This window comes from Carassius carassius, chromosome 3, assembly GCF_963082965.1.
Source record: "Carassius carassius chromosome 3, fCarCar2.1, whole genome shotgun sequence".
Classification (NCBI taxonomy): domain Eukaryota; kingdom Metazoa; phylum Chordata; class Actinopteri; order Cypriniformes; family Cyprinidae; genus Carassius; species Carassius carassius.
In genome coordinates this window covers 27,040,520-27,062,747 of record NC_081757.1, presented here as the reverse complement: position 1 = coordinate 27,062,747, position 22,228 = coordinate 27,040,520, and the positions used below count along the sequence as shown (strand labels likewise).

The 22,228-nt window shown below is 38.3% G+C and overlaps 1 protein-coding gene across 3 annotated transcripts; it reads left to right on the top strand.

Annotated features, from left to right (window-relative positions):
- Positions 1–327: 327 nt before the first annotated feature.
- Positions 328–20,986, top strand: LOC132124185 (zinc finger protein 280D-like). 3 transcript variants are annotated; one of them, XM_059535097.1, is made up of 19 exons: positions 328–467; positions 2,639–2,801; positions 2,890–3,116; positions 6,479–6,581; positions 7,762–7,995; positions 8,402–8,449; positions 8,552–8,637; positions 11,076–11,302; positions 13,442–13,599; positions 14,095–14,195; positions 14,271–14,417; positions 14,986–15,120; positions 15,212–15,423; positions 18,499–18,639; positions 18,719–18,781; positions 18,859–18,977; positions 19,068–19,095; positions 19,930–20,104; positions 20,211–20,471. In XM_059535097.1, exons 2-19 carry the CDS (start codon positions 2,639–2,641, stop codon positions 20,223–20,225), a joined length of 2,382 nt encoding a protein of 793 aa, XP_059391080.1. In that variant the 5' UTR covers positions 328–467; the 3' UTR covers positions 20,226–20,471. The 3 variants fall into 3 exon arrangements, with proteins under 3 accessions (XP_059391080.1, XP_059391072.1, XP_059391063.1); XM_059535089.1 differs by having other exon boundaries at positions 7,765–7,995; positions 19,930–20,986; XM_059535080.1 differs by having other exon boundaries at positions 19,930–20,986.
- The last annotated feature ends 1,242 nt before the right edge of the window (positions 20,987–22,228 follow it).

Sequence of the window (22,228 nt, the reverse complement as noted above, 5' to 3'; positions counted from 1 at the left end):
TCATACTTTTCTGATGTTATTCAAATGTTATTTGTTGTTTTATGTTAACAATCCATTAGATTATTTAAATGTTTGACATTTTTGTTGTAATTTTACTGTAATATGAAGAACCACGATGCAAGTCTTCAAGTCTTAAACTCTACTCTGTTCTTTTATTTTTCCGTGGACGGCGTTTGTCTTTGTTTCGATCTAGTGTTTATTGTCTGACTCATAATGTTTTTGTTATGATTCGTTTATTTTCTTCTCTGTACGCAATTACTTTACGTGATGTATGTGAATGTTGTCCAAAGCTGGGATTTTTTTAAGTGTTAAAAACAAAGAAAGTATTGGTTCTTCTGTGAGAGACGTGAGGTTTTTGTCTCAACAAAAGCCCCTCTGATTTCCCATGAGCCTCCGCGCTTTATTCCGCGGTGAGCGTGTCTGAATCAACACTGATGTTGTTTGTAAATAAGCCGAGATTTTAAAAGGTAAAACCGAGTTTCGCTTTTTAAATCCGAAATGTTTGCTTATGTGTTCACTATATCAAAACCAATGGAGATTTCTTGTGTGCTTTGTCGTTTCTCTCGGCAGCCGCTTGCTAGTTTTCTTGCATTTTAGCATGTTAGCATCCAGACAGAGCCGATTTCTAACGGATCTCGAAATGATGTTCTAGATCCATGTCGCTGTATGAATGCTTCTGATTTATTAGCATTTATGCACTACTTTAATGACTGTATGGATGCTTCTGATTTATTAGCGTTTATGCACTACTTTAATGACTGCATTTTGATTCTAAGTATGAACTAGGAGTGATTGGTGGGAAATTGAGTTAGCATGTTAGCCGGTCTGTGTCTGCAGGAACAGTCTCATGGCTGCTAGAGGTGGATCACAGGTTTTGCATCACAATAGTTGGTCTTTTAATCTTAACGATAATTTGTCTGGATATATATTTCGTTGTAGGACGCAAAGATAATTTGGTTCTAACACATAACTTGTTTTGTGGCATTACATTGATCTGTAGCACCTTAGTTTTGCTGGAGTCTCAATCTCTAGCTAGCTTTTATTTATTGAGGTGTGATTGTGCTGGTTTGTCTAAACCCATATTATGATTAATTTGTGGATTGTTGGTATAATTTCTAGGGATGCGACGATACCATTTTTTCAGAACCGATCCGATACCGAAAGTTCTGAGTATCTGCCGATACCGATCCAATCCGATACCAGCACAGGTTTTATTAAAATCAATGTAGATTTTCTATAGTTCCCTGTGTTGACCTGATCATCACTCTTTTGTTTAACCACAATCTACTACATAAACACAACTTCATTTTAATGAAAAATAACAAATGAAAAAATATATAATCATAATCTATGACAAAAATACTATTATAAACTAGGTTAGTGGATAATTCAGCAGCAAAATATACTCTAGATTCTAGAAAAATCACGGGTGCACAATTTTTTTTTATAAAATCTAGTGAAATATTTATTTACAAATAACAGTGAATAAGTCTAAAATCTGGTAAAATTTTACACATTGCTCTTTGTATTGTTGTAAAAAAACAAGTATATAAATGTATATATAAATATACATGTGTGCCAGTTCAGTCATTTCATTCACGAACGAGATATACTAAATCATTCAACTCGTTCACGAATGACATGGGTATCAGATCAGTCATTTCATTCACGAACGACGTATCCGTTCATTCAACTCATTCACGAACGACATGTGTGCCAGTTCAGTCATTTCATTCACGAACGAGATATACTAAATCATTCAACTCGTTCACGAATGACATGGGTATCAGATCAGTAATTTCGTTCACGAACGATAAGATCTCTAGATCTCGTTCAGACTCATATGTAACCAGTTCATTGAAGGGCATATTCATTCACTACATTCAACAAATCACATGCTCTGTCACATCTCATACTTGAAGGCTATTGGCTCGAGGTTGAGTAATTCTTTGACAGGATGAAATGGTTCAGTTACCCGGTTCATCGAGCTGCGCATGCGCTGCTTATAGCGCCGCGCTGCTGTGGAGGGAGGAACTTGAACAGTGAACGAGAAATATGAGTCAGTGGATTGCGTGAACGAGAATGATTCGTTCACCTAAAAGATTCGTTCAAAAAAAACGATTCGTTCACGAACGCCACATCACTAATACATAGTGTATTATTTACATCTGTGCGTTAGTTTAATGAGCCTTTTCTTTGAAAAGTTTTAAACCTTAGTTACTCTGCGCTCTTGAAGAAAGTTTCAAGGTTTTGACTGTAGTAACTGAACGCGACATTCAGTTTGATTGCTGATTGGAGGATGAAAGACAGCCGCAGTGAAAGAGTTTATGTGAACTTGAATTTAATGACTTGAATATTAATCTGTACCTCACATGAAACTATGGAACATCTTCAAAACACTTGCACGAAAACGTTTTGGTATTTTATAATGTTTTTGTGCCTTCAGTGTGGCTCAACAATAATACCAAATAGTACATGCACAATATCGGATTTGGATTGGTCTCGTCTGACCGATACCCAATCTGCAGAAAATGCCATTATCAGAGCCGATACAAATCCAGAGTATCAGATTGATGCATCCCTAAATAAATTTCATTAAACACATGGCCTTGTACTGATATCTTTGGTTTTCTTTTAGATGTCTGAGCTGTTTATGGAGTGTGAAGAGGAGGAGTTGGAGCCGTGGCAGAAGACCATTCCAGAAGTCAATCTGATAGATCTTGATGATGATGATGACGATGATGAACCAATATTTGTCGGTGAAATCTGTAGCTCCAAGCCTGCGGCCAACACAAGACAAGGTATGACACTTTTCTTTTGGGGCATACTGCCACTTCTCTTCTGGTCTTGTATTAATATTGTTTGCTCATTGTTTCTTGTGATCTTCAGGTGCTGTTAACCAACAGAACCAGCAAAATGTCCCGGTTCAAAAACCCACAATGTTGGCATCATCTCAAAAGCCTCCGCAAGCTCCGTCGAACCCAGCTAGTGTTGCTACAGGTCCTACAATAATGGTCAGAGGTGCTGCCCAGTCAGGAGGAAATCCCATCCTCATCCCTATTAACACAACTCTAGGACCTCAAACAGCCCCTCAACCCATCTTTATTAACAATCAGGTAGCTTGACTTTTCTTCGACTTTCTGAGGTTAAATCAGTGCTCAACAAATGCTGAGAAATATTATAAAGATTAGGGCTGTGACGGTTGCCGTGACAACCGCGTCACCACGGTGGTCGGTTGCTACCGCGGTTGTCTACTGCCACCGGCGGTAGTGCACGTGACGTCACAAACATAATACAAAGTTTTGTATATAAGTGTAATAACTGTAATAGTTGCAAATTCTAAGTCTATGGTAATTAACAAATTACCTCAAACACAGCGTTTCCTTTAGATTGGCAGATATGAGCGCGGGAAAATACAGTTTATACATTCAACAAATTAATTTAGTGTTGGGCGATGGATCTTGTTGGGAAAGCAAATACCACCTCACCGATCTGGAGTCATCTGCATTCATGTCACCCATCAGCGTTTACACAAGTTCTCGTGATCGCAAATGCTGGCTGGTAAGGTTTGGTGAGGCTTTCTCCAAACTGGCCAAATACAAACGAGACGGCGATAAATAAAAGATGGTAACAAGAAATATGGCAACGATTCCTATTTCAAAGAGAGCACGTGCAGATGAGGAGTTACTGAGCTTGCTTGGTGGCGGAAAAGTAAACCAGACGCAACAACCGCGTTGCGACAGGTTTAGTCTGTCTAGTGTCTATACAGGACATTTGAACTCTGTGTCAGTAGCCTACATCACAGACCGGACGGGGATTTATCATGTCGTGTTGTGCTGCATCCAGTGTAGCATCACTGATTATAATGAGCATTTTCTCGTGTTGCGTCGCTCGCGTCCGTTAGGGTGTATTTAACTTTCTTATTTAGGCTACTTTCTTGTAGCCTAAATAAACATTATTTCTTTGATATTTATTTTAGTGTTTTGCAGGCAGCGTTCACTGACAGAAGTGCTCAAATAAACACTAACTGACAAGTTAAATAGGATGTGTTAGATGAGTGAGACAGTGCTGGGCTGATTTCTAGACGTGCATATAAATATATCCTGTATATAATATATATAAAATATATCACATGCATGCACAGTTTAAGTCAGCTTTAATCACCTTTTTTGGTAATTCCATGAATTAACTGACCACGACACTGCTTGCACATAGTTTATTTCACAGTTTGATATGAAAGGATACGCACAAAGGAAGCGTGCACCGCCTTTGAGCACAGGACCGTCCGCGCTCGCTTAACTTGCACCTGATAATAAAGTGAAGTGGAGCGCGTGTCTGAAACGTTTCCTGTTCAGTCATTCTGCGAGTCTGCGACTGAATAAATTCACTTCTTGTCATGAGAAAAAGTGACAGAAGCAGCAGTTGTGAGTGGGTGGCCATCCCCGCCCCTACGTAAAATAATAAGAATAAGTTAAACTGGAAAAAAAATTATCGCCTTGGTTATCGAGCAAATTTTGACACTAATATATATAATTATTATTTTTTTTTTCAAACACCGCGCCACCGGCGGTTGTTGGTCCATGACTACCGCGGTGGTAAAAATCAGCCACCGTCACAGCCCTAATAAAGATGCTTTCTACAAATAGTATCCAATGGCTTCTTCCCACTCGGGTTACATTTTACTAGGGGTGCACGATAAATATCAGCCAATAATTAATGAGCATCTTGTCAGTAAAGCCGGTTCTCTAATCGGCGGTCCATCGCGTGCATGATTTCACATAGAGCAGTGGTTGCTACACAGAGCCGTTGTTAACTGACAAGCTGCACAAATCCATGCTGTTAATGAACATGGATTTGCACCGCTTGTCAGTAAACAACGGCTCTGTGTAGTAACCACTGCTCTATGTGAAATCACGTACGTGTTGGAATTTACAGCTGATTTTACAATAGTCATAAACATGCATTAACAGGGTGTTCGCACGGTAGTAAAAGGTAGTAAAAAGAATTTACCAAAATTAAGGCCCTTGAAAGGTAGTAAAAGGTAACAAACGCAATTTGACTTGGTAGTAAATTTTTCATCACCACCTCAATATATAATGAGTTTCTATTTTATGCTTAATATTTGTGTCTCCATGTTTTAACTTCATCTAGCCTAGTTTAAAAATAATGTGGTAAAAAAGACCCTGAGTGAGTCGGAGTTCATAGCAATGACGTAGAAGTAAACTGTGTAGAGTTCCGTGGTTGATAGGCTATCAGCGACGCCAACAACATTTTTCGCCTTTTTGCCTCAGTTGATTCACGTGTTTTTAAGCCTTACCGCTTGTCGATTTAAACATTAAAGCATCCAAACACAAGACGCGGAAAAGCTGAACAGAGTAGCTGGTTCCTCGCGCACTGTCTTCAGTGCGCACGCAGAGAGAGAGACGCGTATCACGGACAGCGACACTGAACCGAGCTCTCTTCTGCGAAGTTCTCCTCAAAGTCCCTCATGCACCTGAACGAACGAATACAAATCACACATTTAACAAACAAAAAAATCTGAAAGGGCCCAATTCAGCCCCCGTGGTGTTGTGGTGTTCAGGGCTCACGCAGAGAAAGGCGTCTCAAAATGCTTGAACACCGAATTTGCTTCTTTTTGCTCTTGTGCCAACAAATACATACAAAATATGTCAAAATATCCGTCTTTGAAAGTATGCTCGAAATATCTGTCAGTTATTTCTTTAGTGAAAGTAAACAGTTGAGGGGAAAAAAATGTGATGTGTATTATATTGGATGCGTTCGTCTTGCGCCTAGTGACCGCGCCTAATTTAGCTACTGGCTGCTGTAATGTTAATCCAAGAAAATGAAAGACAGAAAATTACTCCCTGCTCTTGGCTGAATTACTTTGTAGTTTTAACTAGAATTAATGCACAGCCAAACCAAAAATTATTCAGACACCAGATATAATTCTTGATATATATATTTTACTAGTAGGTACAGGACACTGTAATACATTTATGTAAGTGAGTATAGCAAAATTAAGCGAACTGTAACATATTATACCAACAGTGAACTACTAGTGAAATTGCTAAAAATTTTATATCTATCTATCTGTCTATATATATTATAATATAATTGGGACCTAAAATTATTCAGCACCTTATAAAGCACCATGTATTGTTTGTTTTTTTCCCCCTGAATTGCTAATGCAACCTTTTCACACCACAGTCTGAACAAAATGAAGCATTGCTTGGTCAACAAAGTATTGATAGTTGTGTAAATATTGTCATAATAACAGTTGTCTGTAGTTTTGGTTAATTGTAATCCATTACATACATTTCTATCAAAGTTATGACATTATCAAGACGAATTTGTTCTGACACAGTTTAACTTCACAGTTTAAGTTCTTGTCATATTCTTGTCATATTTTAGAAACATTTTACAAAAAAACATAATTCACAATGACAATACTTTTGTTTTTCCTTTATCATTTCACCAGGGTTACATTGTTGCATCGCCACAGAATCTCACCAGCGGCACCTCGTTCATCAGCTCTTTGGGGTCACAGTATCCACTAGGAACCACTCTCACAGTTGTGCCAGGTATAAATGTGTAGTTTTGTTTATGATTGGTAAGATTTTTAAATGTTTTTGAAGACTTTTATTTATAAAATAGTCAAAACAGCAAGATTATTGTATTATAAAATAACTTTTTGTATTGAAATATATTTTAAAATGTACTGTATTTTTGTGATGGCAAAGCTGAATTTTCAGCAGACATTTCGCCAGTCTTCAAGGTCACATGTTCTCGCAGAAGTCATTCAAATAGTCTAATTTGCTGCTCAAGAAACATTTCTTATTACTATCATCATATTTGAAAACAGCACTGTTTAATTTTTGTGGAAATCATGATATATTTTTCATGATTTTTGATGAGCAGCATTTATCTGAAGTACAATTTTTTTTTTTTTTTTTTTTTTGGTAAAATAACAAATATTTTTGCAGTCCCTTTTTTGATTTGTTTATTGTGTCCTTAAGTAATGATTTCTTAAAAAAATAATAGTGGTGGTGTATAGACGGTTTCATCGGGCGCACGCGCCTGGACCTAAGTTAACTTCCGGTCTATGTTGTGTATATCGGTCTGACTGCAGTGCCTTCTACAAACGCAGTTAAAGTCAAGGTGATGAGTAGACTGAAATTGGGGTCAGGTGGTTGTGCTGCGGGATGTGTTTCCCATACATTTATTTATTTTTGGAGACTCGCCACAATTTTAAAACTGATCGATTTTCAAAAAGCCTTCTTTGAATAAACATGAGTAACGTTACGTAATGCACGTTTAATAATAATAACTCCATACATTTATATGTTTAAATATCAAAACGAGGCACAGGTGTTTTTATATCGCTGTATTTCTGAAGGAAGACTTGCATGTTATATGTCTGATAAAGCAGCGTTTGAGCGTACCAGCTCTGCTTTGTTTACTGGGGAAACCTCTATTTCTCGCGCTTTGTCTATGCTTTAAAACATCTCCTGCTGGCAAAGAATGAATTAGCATTTTCATTAAGTCCGCCTGATCCACGCGGCAAACATATTTTGTTTGTTATCAAAAAATATCTACTCTAGAGGGACTTGGCTGTTGTTATTGATTCTATTTAGAAGTCTACCAGAAGTTAAGTTAGGTCCACAAAAGCGTGCATGCACAGTAACGTTTGTTTATGTTGTTGCCGTTGAAACCGTCTATAATAAGTATGAGTTCTTCATTATTTTGTGTTTGTTTCTCAAGCAGCTGGTCAGCAGATATTGCCGCAAGTCAGTGTCACACCAAAGCCAGGGGTCATTCACAGGCCTCAAGTGCAGCATATCCAGAACAATGTGGTGACATTGTCCAATGTACAATCCCCAGCTAACCTTTATGCTCAGTCCCACACTACTCCAGGATCTCAAAACACTACAGCAATCGTTCCAGCAACACTAGCTAAACAAAAAACTTTATCCCCACAAACTATGAACAGCAAAGGTAAGTCTGTGTGTGGATGGTTAAGCTGTAACAGTGTATCCATTACTTTTATCAGTAGACCTGTTTTCTAGTTTAGTGTTATTTAATGAAGTGAAAGGATTCCAACCAATGTTTTTAAAATTACCCCCCACCCACTATCCTGGTTGCCACCCACCCACCATAATGTTTGGATGATTGAGCAACTGCAATTAGACATAACAGCAACAAAACTGGATGTATTTGTTGTCCATATACTAATCTACAATAATAATTAAAAAAATTAATTGCAAAAATACACTGAAATCCCAAAGCCCCTCTCACTCGCTTTTCTGAAAGGTGTGAAGGTTGTGTTTGTGAAAACTTTAAAAAAAGTTTTTTTTCTTTGAAGATGAAGACTTGATTGGATGTTTCTTTTTATGATCCTCAGATAATGGCACAATGATAAATGATACAAACAACAGTGGGTTCAAAGGAGGTAAGCTTGACATGGGTAGGGTTTTGTTCAATATGTATTGTAGAATTTCTAGAAGCTGCAATCTCTGTTCATCTTTTAATCTTTTTTTCCCTCCTTTGACAGCTGGAGATAATGATTTCCCCTTCAAAAAGAAATGTCCCAGGTGTCAGAATGTGTTTGGCTTTCAGCCTTTAAAAAATCATATGAAGGTTGGTATGTTTTACTTTTTTTAGTTTCTTGTGTTAGCAACAGCATTATTGCCTGCATTCAGGCAGCGTTAAATCTCAATGTTAACCTTAATGGTTATTACATCTGTAGAGCGTCATCATCTTCATTGTCCTTCAGCCTGTTTTATGTAGTAATGAGCTGTGTGTGAAGACAAACACTGAACCAAGTAAACAGCAGTGCCAATCATGCACTCTCTGGTTATGTAGTTTGGGCTGCTTTTTTTACTATATGTAACTGCATTTTTGTAGCTCATGGAATAATTCACTGATTAAATGAAATGTCTTCTTTTAAGACGTTTTCTTAAAGGGATAATTTAGCCAAAAATTTGAATTCTGCTAGCAGTTATTCAGCCTCATGTTTTTCTTAACTCCTAAAACTTGCATAAATCTTTGCACCATAAATAAATAGCTTTTTAAAATATTCCCATCATTTTTCCCACATTCCGTCTGTTGAATGGATACAACCAAAATTTTCATACTACAAAAAGTCTTTAAAGACATTGTAAAAGTAATTTGTACAAAATTGAGCAGTCTAATCCTTGTCTTCCAATGAGTGGTCACTGAATGATCACTTTATGATGAACAGATTTAATTTAGGCATTTACAACCCGAATTCCGGAAAAGTTGGGACGTTTTTTAAATTTTAATAAAATGAAAACTAAAAGACTTTCAAATCACATGAGCCAATATTTTATTCACAATAGAACATAGATAACATAGCAAATGTTTAAACTGAGAAAGTTTACAATTTTATGCACAAAATGAGCTCATTTCAATTTTGATTTCTGCTACAGGTCTCAAAATAGTTGGGACGGGGCATGTTTACCATGGTGTAGCATCTCCTTTTCTTTTCAAAACAGTTTGAAGACGTCTGGGCATTGAGGCTATGAGTTGCTGGAGTTTTGCTGTTGGAATTTGGTCCCATTTTTGCCTTATATAGATTTCCAGCTGCTGAAGAGTTCGTGGTCGTCTTTGACGTATTTTTCGTTTAATGATGCGCCAAATGTTCTCTATAGGTGAAAGATCTGGACTGCAGGCAGGCCAGGTTAGCACCCGGACTCTTCTACGACGAAGCCATGCTGTTGTTATAGCTGCAGTATGTGGTTTTGCATTGTCCTGCTGAAATAAACAAGGCCTTCCCTGAAATAGACGTTGTTTGGAGGGAAGCATATGTTGCTCTAAAACCTTTATATACCTTTCAGCATTCACAGAGCCTTCCAAAACATGCAAGCTGCCCATACCGTATGCACTTATGCACCCCCATACCATCAGAGATGCTGGCTTTTGAACTGAACGCTGATAACATGCTGGAAGGTCTCCCTCCTCTTTAGTCCGGAGGACACGGCGTCCGTGATTTCCAACAAGAATGTCAAATTTGGACTCGTCTGACCATAAAACACTGTGCGTGTGTTTCCACTTTGAAATAGTCCATTTTAAATGAGCCTTGGCCCACAGGACACGACGGCGCTTCTGGACCATGTTCACATATGGCTTCCTTTTTGCATGATAGAGCTTTAGTTGGCATCTGCTGATGGCACGGCGGATTGTGTTTACCGACAGTGGTTTCTGAAAGTATTCCTGGGCCCATTTAGTAATGTCATTGACACAATCATGCCGATGAGTGATGCAGTGTCGTCTGAGAGCCCGAAGACCACGGGCATCCAATAAAGGTCTCCGGCCTTGTCCCTTACGCACAGAGATTTCTCCAGTTTCTCTGAATCTTTTGATGATGTTATGCACTGTAGATGATGAGATTTGCAAAGCCTTTGCAATTGGACGTTGAGGAACATTGTTTTTAAAGTTTTCCACAATTTTTTTACGCAGTCTTTCACAGATTGGAGAGCCTCTGCCCATCTTTACTTCTGAGAGACTCTGCTTCTCTAAGACAAAGCTTTTATAGCTAATCATGTTACAGACCTGATATCAATTAACTTAATTAATCACTAGATGTTCTCCCAGCTGAATCTTTTCAAAACTGCTTGCTTTTTTAGCCATTTGTTGCCCCCGTGCCAACTTTTTTGAGACCTGTAGTAGGCATTAAATTTTAAATGAGCTAATTAAGTGGATAAAAGTGTAAAATTTCTCAGTTTAAACATTTGCTACGTTATCTATGTTCTATTGTGAATAAAATATTGGCTCATGTGATTTGAAATTCCTTTAGTTTTCATTTTATTAAAATTGAAAAAACGTCCCAACTTTTCCGGAATTCGGGTTGTATTAACATATAAACATTGACAACGTATATACATAGAGTACATCACCTATACAGTAAACACAATATCTAGGTTTGTTTGTTTGAGCATAACCAAAATTAAAAATGGCACTTCGTTTTAAAAATGCTGCCACCTCCTGATGTAGAGACAGATATACTTTGATTCCTCAGCATTATTGAGATGTGATGCTTTTTTTCTCTTCTTCAGCTGTGCTGCCCTGAATTATTAGACTCCGTGTTCCCCTCAACATCGAAACCTGACAAACAAGCCAATGAACCGAAACTCTACGAGTCTGACAAAGGCAAACTCATCATGCTGGTTTCAGACTTCTACTACGGGAAATGTGAAGGGGATCCGTCTCTGATTCCCAAATTCAAGTCTAACATCACCTTCAAGTGCAACAGCTGTTTAAAAATGCTCAAGAACAATATCAGGTACTTTTTTGAGTGTTAGTTCTAAAGAAAAACCTATTAGCTTACACTTTTTTTGAACTACCATCTTTAATCAGCCAGGTGCAGAGGTGGTTGAAGCTCTGTAGACCTTAGTCAGGGTAGCTGCAATATACGTAGTTTGTCAAGAATGAAAACGATTCAAACAGCCCCAGTCATTTAAGTCTGCTACTTTGTATAATTGTTTTGGTCTGTGAGGGAGCAACATCACGCATGCGGTTTAGATGGAACATTGCTCATGAGAGCCATTAGCTACAGGAGCCCAGAGATGGAGAGAGCAATAGTTATGGAAAGAGAGACCCCATCACTGGATCCCCCTCAGATGGATGACATTATCAGACCCGCGTTCCCTCTCGGGGCCCCAGATGAATAATGGAGGGTAGTTTGGCTGCTATAAGAACTGTTCCTGTGATTAAATAACTTTACTCATCCACGGCGTGAGAAAAGCCTCAGTAAGCTCCTTTTAATGGGGAGGTACGTTTGCAGTGCACCCCAAGTTCTGGCGGCGGGGGTCACAGTTCAGCCGCATAAAAATCCCTATTAGGGGAGCTGAGGTTGCAGAACGTGCTGACTGAAAATTTGGCTGCTCAACGTCAGGGCACCAATGGCAGGAGGCAGAGAGGATAGAGGCAGCCTGTTCATCACATCATTAAACAAAGAAGCAGCACAGTATAATTGCTGGTATTATAATGGCTATTATGCACAGTTAGAACATGAACTTTAAGTAGAAAATTTGCTAATTTATCTCTTGAAAACCCTTGGGAGCTCAAACACTCCTTGAGTACACACGCACAGGCCTTGCACTGTTCAAAGGTGACTTTTAATGGCGTGTGTTTGTAATTTGGCTAATTATATTTAACTGCGCAAGAGTTTTATTTTTTATTCCTAAAGGACACTGAACATTAGCTACTTTAACTTTGGCATTTTCCCTTCCCTTCAGACGTGTTTGATGAATTACGGTTTATGAGGAGTTGATAGTTCATGTACTGCTCATTTGTAAATCCAGTGTAATGTATAGACAAAGCTGGAGTATGACCCATTTCAAAAAATAGGATGTGCACTTCGTTGCAACATCTGAAACGGCATGATTCTCAAAGGATGTTATGTTTATTTTTAGGTGCCTTTTGAAAAGCAAAAGGAAATCCACTCCTGAGAGAACATACACATTGTTGTGGTTTACCTGTTTGAATGTTGTACATCTGTTTGACATTCACTTCCTCGCACATCAAAGGCTTTCCTGTTTAGTTGTCACACCTTTGTCAACGGCGGTCCCGCTTGTGTCAGACTGAGTTCTCCCAAGACGGCAACTGTTTGTGGAGCAGGGCATTTACCTTAAAGAGTATCATTAATGTTGCATGTTGCAGGTGTACCCAATGCCTTCTCGCTCTCACCACAAGCTGACTTTTTGGTTGTGAGTGTCACACCTACTGACTGTTTTTTGCATAAATCTCCACACACACAGAATAGATCAGAGGTGACAGTCTTCAGGACTCTGACACTTCTCTCCAATCATCTGTCACATGAAACTTGCCAAAATAGGTGCATGAGTTCTGCGTGAACTTAAACATTGTGTGTTCACTGGGTTTCATTTCATTGAGTTTCTTGACTCTGTTAATGTATGTGATTGTTTATCAGTCCTTTCAGGGCTTGCTGAAGCTTCAGTGAGAACATATTTTTTTTATTTTATGAGTCATTTACTGAGAGATCCCTTAGACACCGTCATAGACACATAGACACCGTCACCATCTAAGACAAGCAGCATTTTTCTGAGTAAAATTTCAGGGTCATTGCCAATGCCACAAGTTTGTGAGTGATAATTTTAAACATGTCAGAAGTAGTCATAACCGAAAAGGTCAATTTAGCATTGAGTTGGTCACTGGAGCTGTTAACAGTAACACCCACATGGGGTCCTGGAGTTTTGCACTTGTTTGGGCTCTATATCGTCTCACACATTCAAATAAAAAGCAAAGCACTGTATAATTTAAACTCATTATTATTATTAGATGTGGCCCTTTTGATCCTTCCACCACTATGTAAATAAAGACTAGAGCTGAAAATCAGCTAGTTGTAGTAATGCCATCCTTTGCTCCTCCTCATCCCTCTGTTCGTTTTCCTCTCAATCAGGTTCATGAACCACATGAAACATCACCTGGAGTTGGAGAAGCAGAACAGCGAGAGCTGGGAGAGTCACACTACATGTCAACATTGTTACCGGCAGTATTCAACTCCTTTTCAACTGCAGTGTCACATAGAGAGTGCCCACAGTCCCTTCGAGTCCTCCAGTAAGTCACTACATAACACGAACGCGCAATTTCGCATCCGGGATAGTTTAAAAGAATTCAGGTCTTATCTGGTCCGTTTGGAAAAAGCACATTTATTTTAAAGTACCCGTTTGTTATAAGTTTGTCATCTTCTGCTTTAAATTATAAAGCCTTTTAAAGTGGATTCTCATTGGCTGTCATTGTTAATGATTCTACATCAGATAAAAAAAAATGGTTCTGAAAGTGATTCCAACAATATCATTACTTTGTCATTGTTATAATTTTGATATGGCTATTCTCCCAGTATTAACATTTTGTGTGAACAGGCCTTACCTTGCAAAAGTGGCCCATCAAATCATAATTTAGATTTTTCTAACTAAAGTAGGAAGTTTCCTACAGGATTTGAGGTTATGTAAAAACGGTGATTTTGTAATTGGAATGAGAGTATTTCCCCATAGGAGAATAAGTTGATGGTTTGGGTATATTTTGAGTGTATCGTTATCTTTTCTTTCCCAGCCAACTGTAAAATATGTGAATTGGCTTTTGAGACGGAGCAAGTGCTTCTGGAGCACATGAGGGACAACCACAAACCTGGAGAGATGCCCTATGCCTGTCAGGTAAAATTTCATTGCTGCTCTATGTAATTTGTATTTCAAATGCTTGGTTCTCACTTTGTTTTTGCACTCTCAAAGGTTTGCAACTACAGGTCCTCCTTCTTCTCTGATGTGGATAACCATTTCCGCAGAGTTCATGAAAACACTAAAGACCTGCTCTGTCCCTTTTGCCTAAAAGTCCTTCGCAGTGGCCATATGTACATGCAGCACTACATGAGACATCAAGTGAGTGTATTACCTTGTGTGTGTTTCCATTTGGAAATTGATTTATTTCCTACTTCTTGCTTACTAATTTAAACCAAATACTGTGTACATGAGTCTTTTTGACATGTTCTTGGATAAGACATCATCTGTCTCTTTGTCTGTGGATTTGGAGCTTGAGACTTTACTGATCTGAAGTCAGCATAATGTGCAACTCATTTGTGTGCTGCCCCATTGGTTCTCACTCTAAGGTTGGATTGATTTGGTTGTCTGCCGAACACCTTGGTGCAATATATAACAGGCTGACAGTGGCGGCTTACTCTATTCACCTTCCCTGGTTACTCCTTATGGGCTTCTCCCTGGCAACAGCAAACCAGATTAACCACGAGTCATATCGGCCAACAGCAAGATTTGTAACTAAAAAAATAGTGCATGTGCCGGTGGAATGATGCGGATAAGAGACTGCCAAGTTCGTGGCGTATTCCAGTATTATTAAATATTTTTTTTTTTGCAATTATATTAATAAACGTCTAAATGAAATGCACAATTTAATTGGTCAATGTAACTTATTATTTTATTTTATTTTTTCTAGAAAAAAGGGATTCAAAGGTGTGGAAAGTGCCGACTAAATTTCCTCACCTATAAGGAAAAAGTGGAACACAAGACACACTTCCATCGAACCTATAGGAAGCCTAGAAAACTTGAAGGATTGCCTCCAGGAACCAAGGTCTGCTTGTAGTTATATTAACTATATAGAAAATATAATCACAAATTATTTGAGATTAAACTTTTCAATAGCATTATTTATGCCATTTTAGGTGACGATTCGGGCCTCAGTTTCTGGTGCGCAAATGGGTTCTGAAACTTCAAGCAAAGCCTACATCATACCCACAAGTCCTGAAATGACCAAACAACCTGTTAGAATAGCAGCAAACACAACCAAACCAAACGTAAATGGAGGAAAGGCAAAGACCACAAACCAATTCAGCTGGAACCGAAGCAACCAAAACAATGAGCTTAGAAGTTTGAGGTGAGGATTCTTAAGCCCAAAGTATACTTCAGTTTAGATGCGAACTCTTAGCGCACGTGTACAACTGAACACACACAAGTGCTCATCTGGAGTCTAGTTGTTGCTGCCGTGTCCAGTAGTTTGTTGTTATTGTTCTTCAGTGTCTTCCGTTTCTTTTTTGAATGTGAAGCAGTGGTCCAGGGCAACTTATTTAGGGGTGCAGCTAATTATTATTTTTATTGCCGACTAATGTCGATTATTTTTCGATTAATCTATTTATTATTTTCTGATCAGTTGATGAATTCTTTAGTTAGACTATCAATAAATAATAACAGTAACTTCTATTAATCTTAAAAATTTTCTCATAATTAATACTTTACAAAAAATAAATAATTACAACAACAAAGAAAAGAATAATACATAAAGAAATAACAAGAAAAGAGAGAAAAATTAAAATAATAAGAAATAAAAAAGAAAGCAAGGAAGCAAGAAAAAATAACAAGAAAGAGAATCTAAAAAAAAAGAAAGAAAAAGAATAGCAAGAAAGAAAGGGAAGTGAAAAAATACAATCAATAGAAATGCACATTATGGCTGCATTCACAGTTACTGTTTGGGACTTACTTACAGGAGGTGAGAGACTTATAGACAGATAAAACATCTGCTTGTATACATATCTGTATGAATAAACGGCTGAAGTCACAACTGCATTCAGGACACTAGAGCACAGAATCAAAAATGGTGTCATTACACCGGGAGGTTTGATCACAGAGAGTTGACAGCCCGTTTTTAAATAAATGAACCCAGTCGAGGCTTGTCCGATCCATCACACACTTAAACAACTAACAATGACTTTAAAGGGGTTATACGATGCGATTTCAATTTTTCCTTTCTCTTTGGAGTGTCACAAGCTCTTGGTGCATAAAGAAGATCTGTAATGTTGCAAACACTGAGGTCTCAAATTCAATGAGATATTCTTTATAAAAGTTAAGACTCGTCCACACCCTCCTAAAACGGCTCGTTCTAACGCCCCCACATCTCTACTTCAGTATGTGGGAAGATTTGCATAACGCCGCTCAGATGTTCACGCAAGGAAAGAAGCTTACCTTTTATTCTATTTGTAGTATTGTTGCTGCCGTTGTCATGCTGAGTGCTTGGTTGTGAAAGCAAAACTACTTTTGTTTGGCCTTTCAAAAGAGGATGATATCTGCTTCATGACTGGAGCTGATCTGTGCTGGTCGCTGAGGAAATACATCAACTTTGAACTGTGGATCGCTGGATTGGCTTTCACCATGACCAAAGTGGAGTCCAGCCCGGGGTTGTCACATGTGGTTGCCGCAAGCTCCTTCGTAGAATCCGCCGGCTGCGCCGTTCTCAAGGCAGCCAACCCTCTGCTCACTCAAGCCGGCCTCCGCTCCGTCTAGGCCTCCGACCTTCACTCACTCAAGGCTGCGGTGTGTGGCCCTGTTTCATTGAGAAAACGAAACTACTTTGTTTGGCCTCCCAAAAAAGGACACGACTAGAAACATGTTTATATCATGTTTATAATGGGGTTTAATGTTTGTCTCGTCGCTCTGGCAGGACATGGATTTATAGGCGTAACATTTCCGTCACGTGTTTGAGGTATTCGGCCAATCACAACGCATTGGCTCGCTGGGAAATCAGCGCACACCTCGCTTCAGAACGACGAGCTTTGTGAAAATCTACGCATTTCAGAAAGGCAGGGCATAGAGGAGAAACAATTATGTACAGTGTCGAAAATAATGTTTATTTTTTTATTTTTATTTTTTTTACTTAAACCGCATAAACATTTCATTACACCAAATACACAAAATAATGTTCCTTTTAGCAGCATCATTTGAGCCCTTTTAATGCTTTGTTAGCGAGTACAGGGAGCGCATTTGGTGCGCTTGTCTCAGAGATCGCGTGATCGTGCCTGTGCCAACGGCACTGACGGCAGCTCTGGTGGATCTTAAGATGAACATCTTTCTCCTTCTGATTAGGTAAACCGGAACCGGGAACACTTCACATAACACCCTATGTACTTGCTACATCATTAGAAGAATGGCATCTACGCTAATATTTGTCTGTTTCTCTCTTATTCTGAGGTCACCGTAGCCACCAGATCCAGTCTGTATCCAGATCAGAGGGTCACTGTGCACAATCTGACTTTGCTGCAGCCTGGAATTGAACTACTGGTTTCGTCTGGTCAGAGGAGAACTGGCCCCCCAACTGAGCCTGGTTTCTCCCCAGGTTTTTTTATTCATTCTGTCACTGGAGTTTCGGTTCCTTGCCGCTGTCGCCTCTGGCTTGCTTAGTTGGGGTCACTTCATCTACAGCGATATCGTTGACTTGATTGCAAATAAATGCACAGACACTATTTAACTGAACAGAGATGACATCACTGAATTCAATGATGAACTGCCTTTAACTATCATTTTGCATTATTGACACACTGTTTTCCTAATGAATGTTGTTCAGTTGCTTTGACGCAATGTATTTTGTTTAAAGCGCTATATAAATAAAGGTGACTTGACTTTTCCATCTCTATGGGTGAATTAAACTCGTCATGATGATTATATTGGCAACTTGATGTCCCGTGCTGTTCTGTTCATTCAGCACAGCTTTGAATGCGGTTGTGAATTGGCTATATTGCTCTATGAACGCAACTCTATGAAGTGATGTTGCCATACTAGCCTTTACCTTCTGCTCTAGAGTCTTTTTTTTTGTTAAACATGACAGAAAAACGTGGATAAGCACAGGCTCGCACAGTGTGCGTGGCTAAAGGTGTGACATGTTGACGCATTCCATTCTAATCAGCATATCTTCATAGTCGTCGACGAATTGTTGCAGCCTTTAACAATTTGTGCAAAATAATTAAGTGTGCATGTGTGAGCTGAGTATACAGAGTATGCGTTATTAGAAGAAATCTGGCTTTGTCTGTACAGTAACATATTGCTCCTAATAAAATTCACCCCATGCATACATAGCTTACAGTAACATCCAAATATACTTTAGGATTCAGCTGTTGCATTGTGTTGTATTAGAAGTTAAGAGTCACAGCCTGTTGTTTTATATTAACGTGTTTATTTTTCACAGGCTTCCCAGTGGAGGAAATAAGTGTGTTGAGTGTCTCTCAGAGGTTATGGACCCTTATGCTCATTATCCTTTATTGCTTAGATGCAATATATGCAAGTTCAGATCGAATTGCCAGAAAGCCTTCAGACAACATATGATCAGGTAAGGGGAAAACTTGAATGAATGAACAAACAATTTCAAATTAAGTACAGTCTATAGTTGGTGTTGTGTTCATCTGCAGGTTTCATGGCAAATCTTCTAAAGTACGGTTTGGGAAGGTGAGGAAGACTCCACGTGGTTTGCGGTAAGTTTGGATTTAGTTAGTATGTGATGGTTAACTGTGAACTGTGAAAGTTATTTTTCTTTTCTGTTTTGTTTAAGGAGTCTAACGCTTGTGTGTCTCAAGTGTGACTTTCTGGCAGACGCTACTGGCGCTGACCAGATGACCGAGCATTTGCTCAACAGGTCAAACCACTCCTGCCAGGTCATCATGGAGCCAGGTATGATGCCCAACCAACTCATTGCAAAAATATTTTTCTCTTCGTGATGTTAGATTTTCTCACTTGCATAAAATGTTTATTTCTTTTAAGTTAAAAATGGAGGATCGCAAATGAACAGGTATGAAAGTTGTTTATTATTTTTAGCTATTTATTAGTTTGCAGTTGTTTATTGCATGAAATTAAGTTGAATGAAAGGGTTTGGGTTTTCTTGCCATTTAAAAATCCATTTGTGGTTAATTGTGAATGCTTGTGTCTGTTTTAAAAAGTCGGTGGTGTTGCTCTCTACTTTCTGGTTTGCTCTCATTATTAAACGCATGATGTATTGGTGTACAATGTCACCATATGCTTATTTGTATTTTTGTTAAATGTAGAGGTTAGAGCTGTGAAGAGAGGAGAGTAGTAAAAATAGACTGGGAAGTGTAGCTTGCCTGATTGAGACAAATTACCCTTTCTGATGAAACGGGGGGGGGGGGGGGGGGTGAATACAGACCCTCTGGCCTATGAATTGTTTGGAAATATAATTTATTATAAAAAAAACGATCTGTTTTTTTTTCATTAGTCTAATTGGGACTCCTATTAAGTGGTATTCGGGAGGCCTTGCTTAAATTAAAACAGTAGTTTTTGCATTAATTAAGGCTGAAGAACATATTAATGTGGACCACAAAGAAAAGCTCATGAGTTGCTGTGAAAGGCAAGTGGGAGGATATTTGTATTATTATTTGTTCTGTTGCTTTCTTATTGAAAACCCCCCATAAAGAATCAATTCTAAACATAATCACTATAAACTTGGACATCTTCAGTCTTTTTCCTTTTCATTGTAACTAAAAATCTAAAACTGAAACTTGTGTATCAGTCAGGTGATTTTACAGCTTATGATCTTAAGGGAGCATTGTTTGTCACTCTACTCAAGTTTTTATTTGCTTTTCTCTTGTTGTTACGCCTCATAATCCAGGTCAATAGAGAACCACGCTAACTCCAAGCAGCTCCTTCTCATTAAACCTGATACTGAGGCTAGAGATGAAACCGAACCCATTCAGATCAGTGATGTACAAGCAATACCAAACAAGGAAAACATGATGGAGGATGGGTCAGAGGTTCTTGGAGCTGACGAATGTGTACCAGACGAGGTGAAGGATGACACCGCGGAGGCTGAAACCAATGATTTGTCTGTAGAGGAATCCCCGAAGAGCCTTCCCTCTCACTCACCCGTCAGCCCCCTTTCTGCCCTCACAGATGAAGCTGGCGTAACTCCCACTGATTTTCTTTGCAAAACTGATGGAATAGAGTCTATGAACACCGACTCGCAACTGGAACCTCTCACTCCATCCAAGGTCCTTGAGGATGACGGCACTGAGAACTCCCAAGTGGAGATGGAAGGTTAACTGCAACCCGGCACGAACAGAACAGAGGATCTCTTAAAGCATCGCAAGACTCGCTCTCCCTCATTAAAAAACAACAACAACAAAAAACATTAATAGGAGATCTTTTTCTGACTCCAAAATTAAATGAAAGCATACTGTGCTAAAACATGACTGTAAAATCTTATGCCATTTGAGTACAATATTTCTATACTTGTGTAATGTTTGAAAAGAAGCGCCCTCTAGATTGGAATTGGGTTGCAATGGCAGCAATGTGAATGTTCTTCTGTACTTAAGATTGTTTTGAAGTCCGTCTGTCCACATTTGTGGTATCTGTTTGGACTCTACAGATGATCACAAAGCTGAGACATGACAGTATCCAACTTGAGCTTATTCCCACGTCTGCCTTTTCAAGTGATGGTTTTCATAGGATCACGAACAAGTTGAGCAGTTACTTTGTATACTGTATTTAGGAATGATCAAATTCGTCCTTAATTATTTATTTTTTTTTTAGATTGTGTTTAGTGTATTGTTGTGTACTTTATCTGGATAGGATCCTGCATTGAAAGTCATTTCTCATATTCAGATTAAAAGTGTTGTAGAAATCCCATGAATTTGTCTTAATCAGTAATAAACTTTTATAACATTCAATAGAGTCCTGCTATTTAATATAATGGCGATTCACACAAAAAAACTCTGCCTTTGTCCAGGAGACAATTAAGTCAATGTTTCTCTTTAGAGCTTGATTTGGTGAAGAGCACCCTCTTGTGGGATCATTCTGTGTAGTTCACTAAACAGTAGTGCTACAGTGATGGGAAGACCCGTTTATGCCAATAGGTTGTTTCAAAAAGTTATTTTCAAAGAACGTTAACAAAAAGTTTAAGTGATTCTGACTAACACAGTTACAGTGAATGTCTGCAGAAATTTTTGAAAACAATTTTTATTTTTTAAAGTGCTCTACAGAAGAAAGAAATGCAATCAGTTTTCATTTGGCACAAGGGTGAGTAAATGACAATTTTCCACAACTATCACACACATACAAAAAATTGCAATAAAATAAAAATACATTCATTCATATCAAAACAAGTTGTGAACTTTATATTTTCAAGAAAGAGCTCAAACTCAAAGCAATAAATAAAAAAGTAAATAAATGGAAAAGGACTTACTTTGCTACTTCTTGTAGTTTTAGATTTGTCAGAATGAATGTAACATTGAAACTTGTAGCCTATATGTTGTTGAAGAAACAGAAAATCATGCTAAAAAAATAAGATTTAATGAGTAGACCATTTTAATATGATTGGGTTTATGTAAATTAAGTATAGTCACAGGGTGCTGCAATCAATTAATCTAAATAATCGGAAACTACCCCCAAAGGATAATTTAAAGGTATTACTGTGTTAAAATGTTTAGGCGACAACAGTCTAACATAAAGTATTGAACATAAAAGAAGATAATTTGAGAAACATTTCAGTATTTTTTTGTTCATGCAAAGAAAGTTACTGGTGACCAAAACGGCTTAGTTACTGACATTCTTCAAAATAACTTATTTTATGTTGTGCAAAAGAAAGTCTTTCAGGTTTGAAACAGCATGAGGGTCGGAAAATGACGACAATGTATTTATTTATTTATTTTTGGTAAACTATTCCTGTTTTTTATTTATGTTTAATAAGTGAAACGACACTCTAAAGAAGAAACTAAAACTACCAGCAGGTGGCTGTAAATGTCTTTGAGTCGATTCGTTCAAACGGCTGATTCACTCAGGAATGAAACAAACGGCTCTCTTCGTGAACGACTCTTTGAATCATTGGTTCACACGATTCGTTCGAACCGCGGATTCATTCAGAAACCAGCCCTGCTGCTCACAGACACAACTGTTCTGCTGTGGCTTTTAGG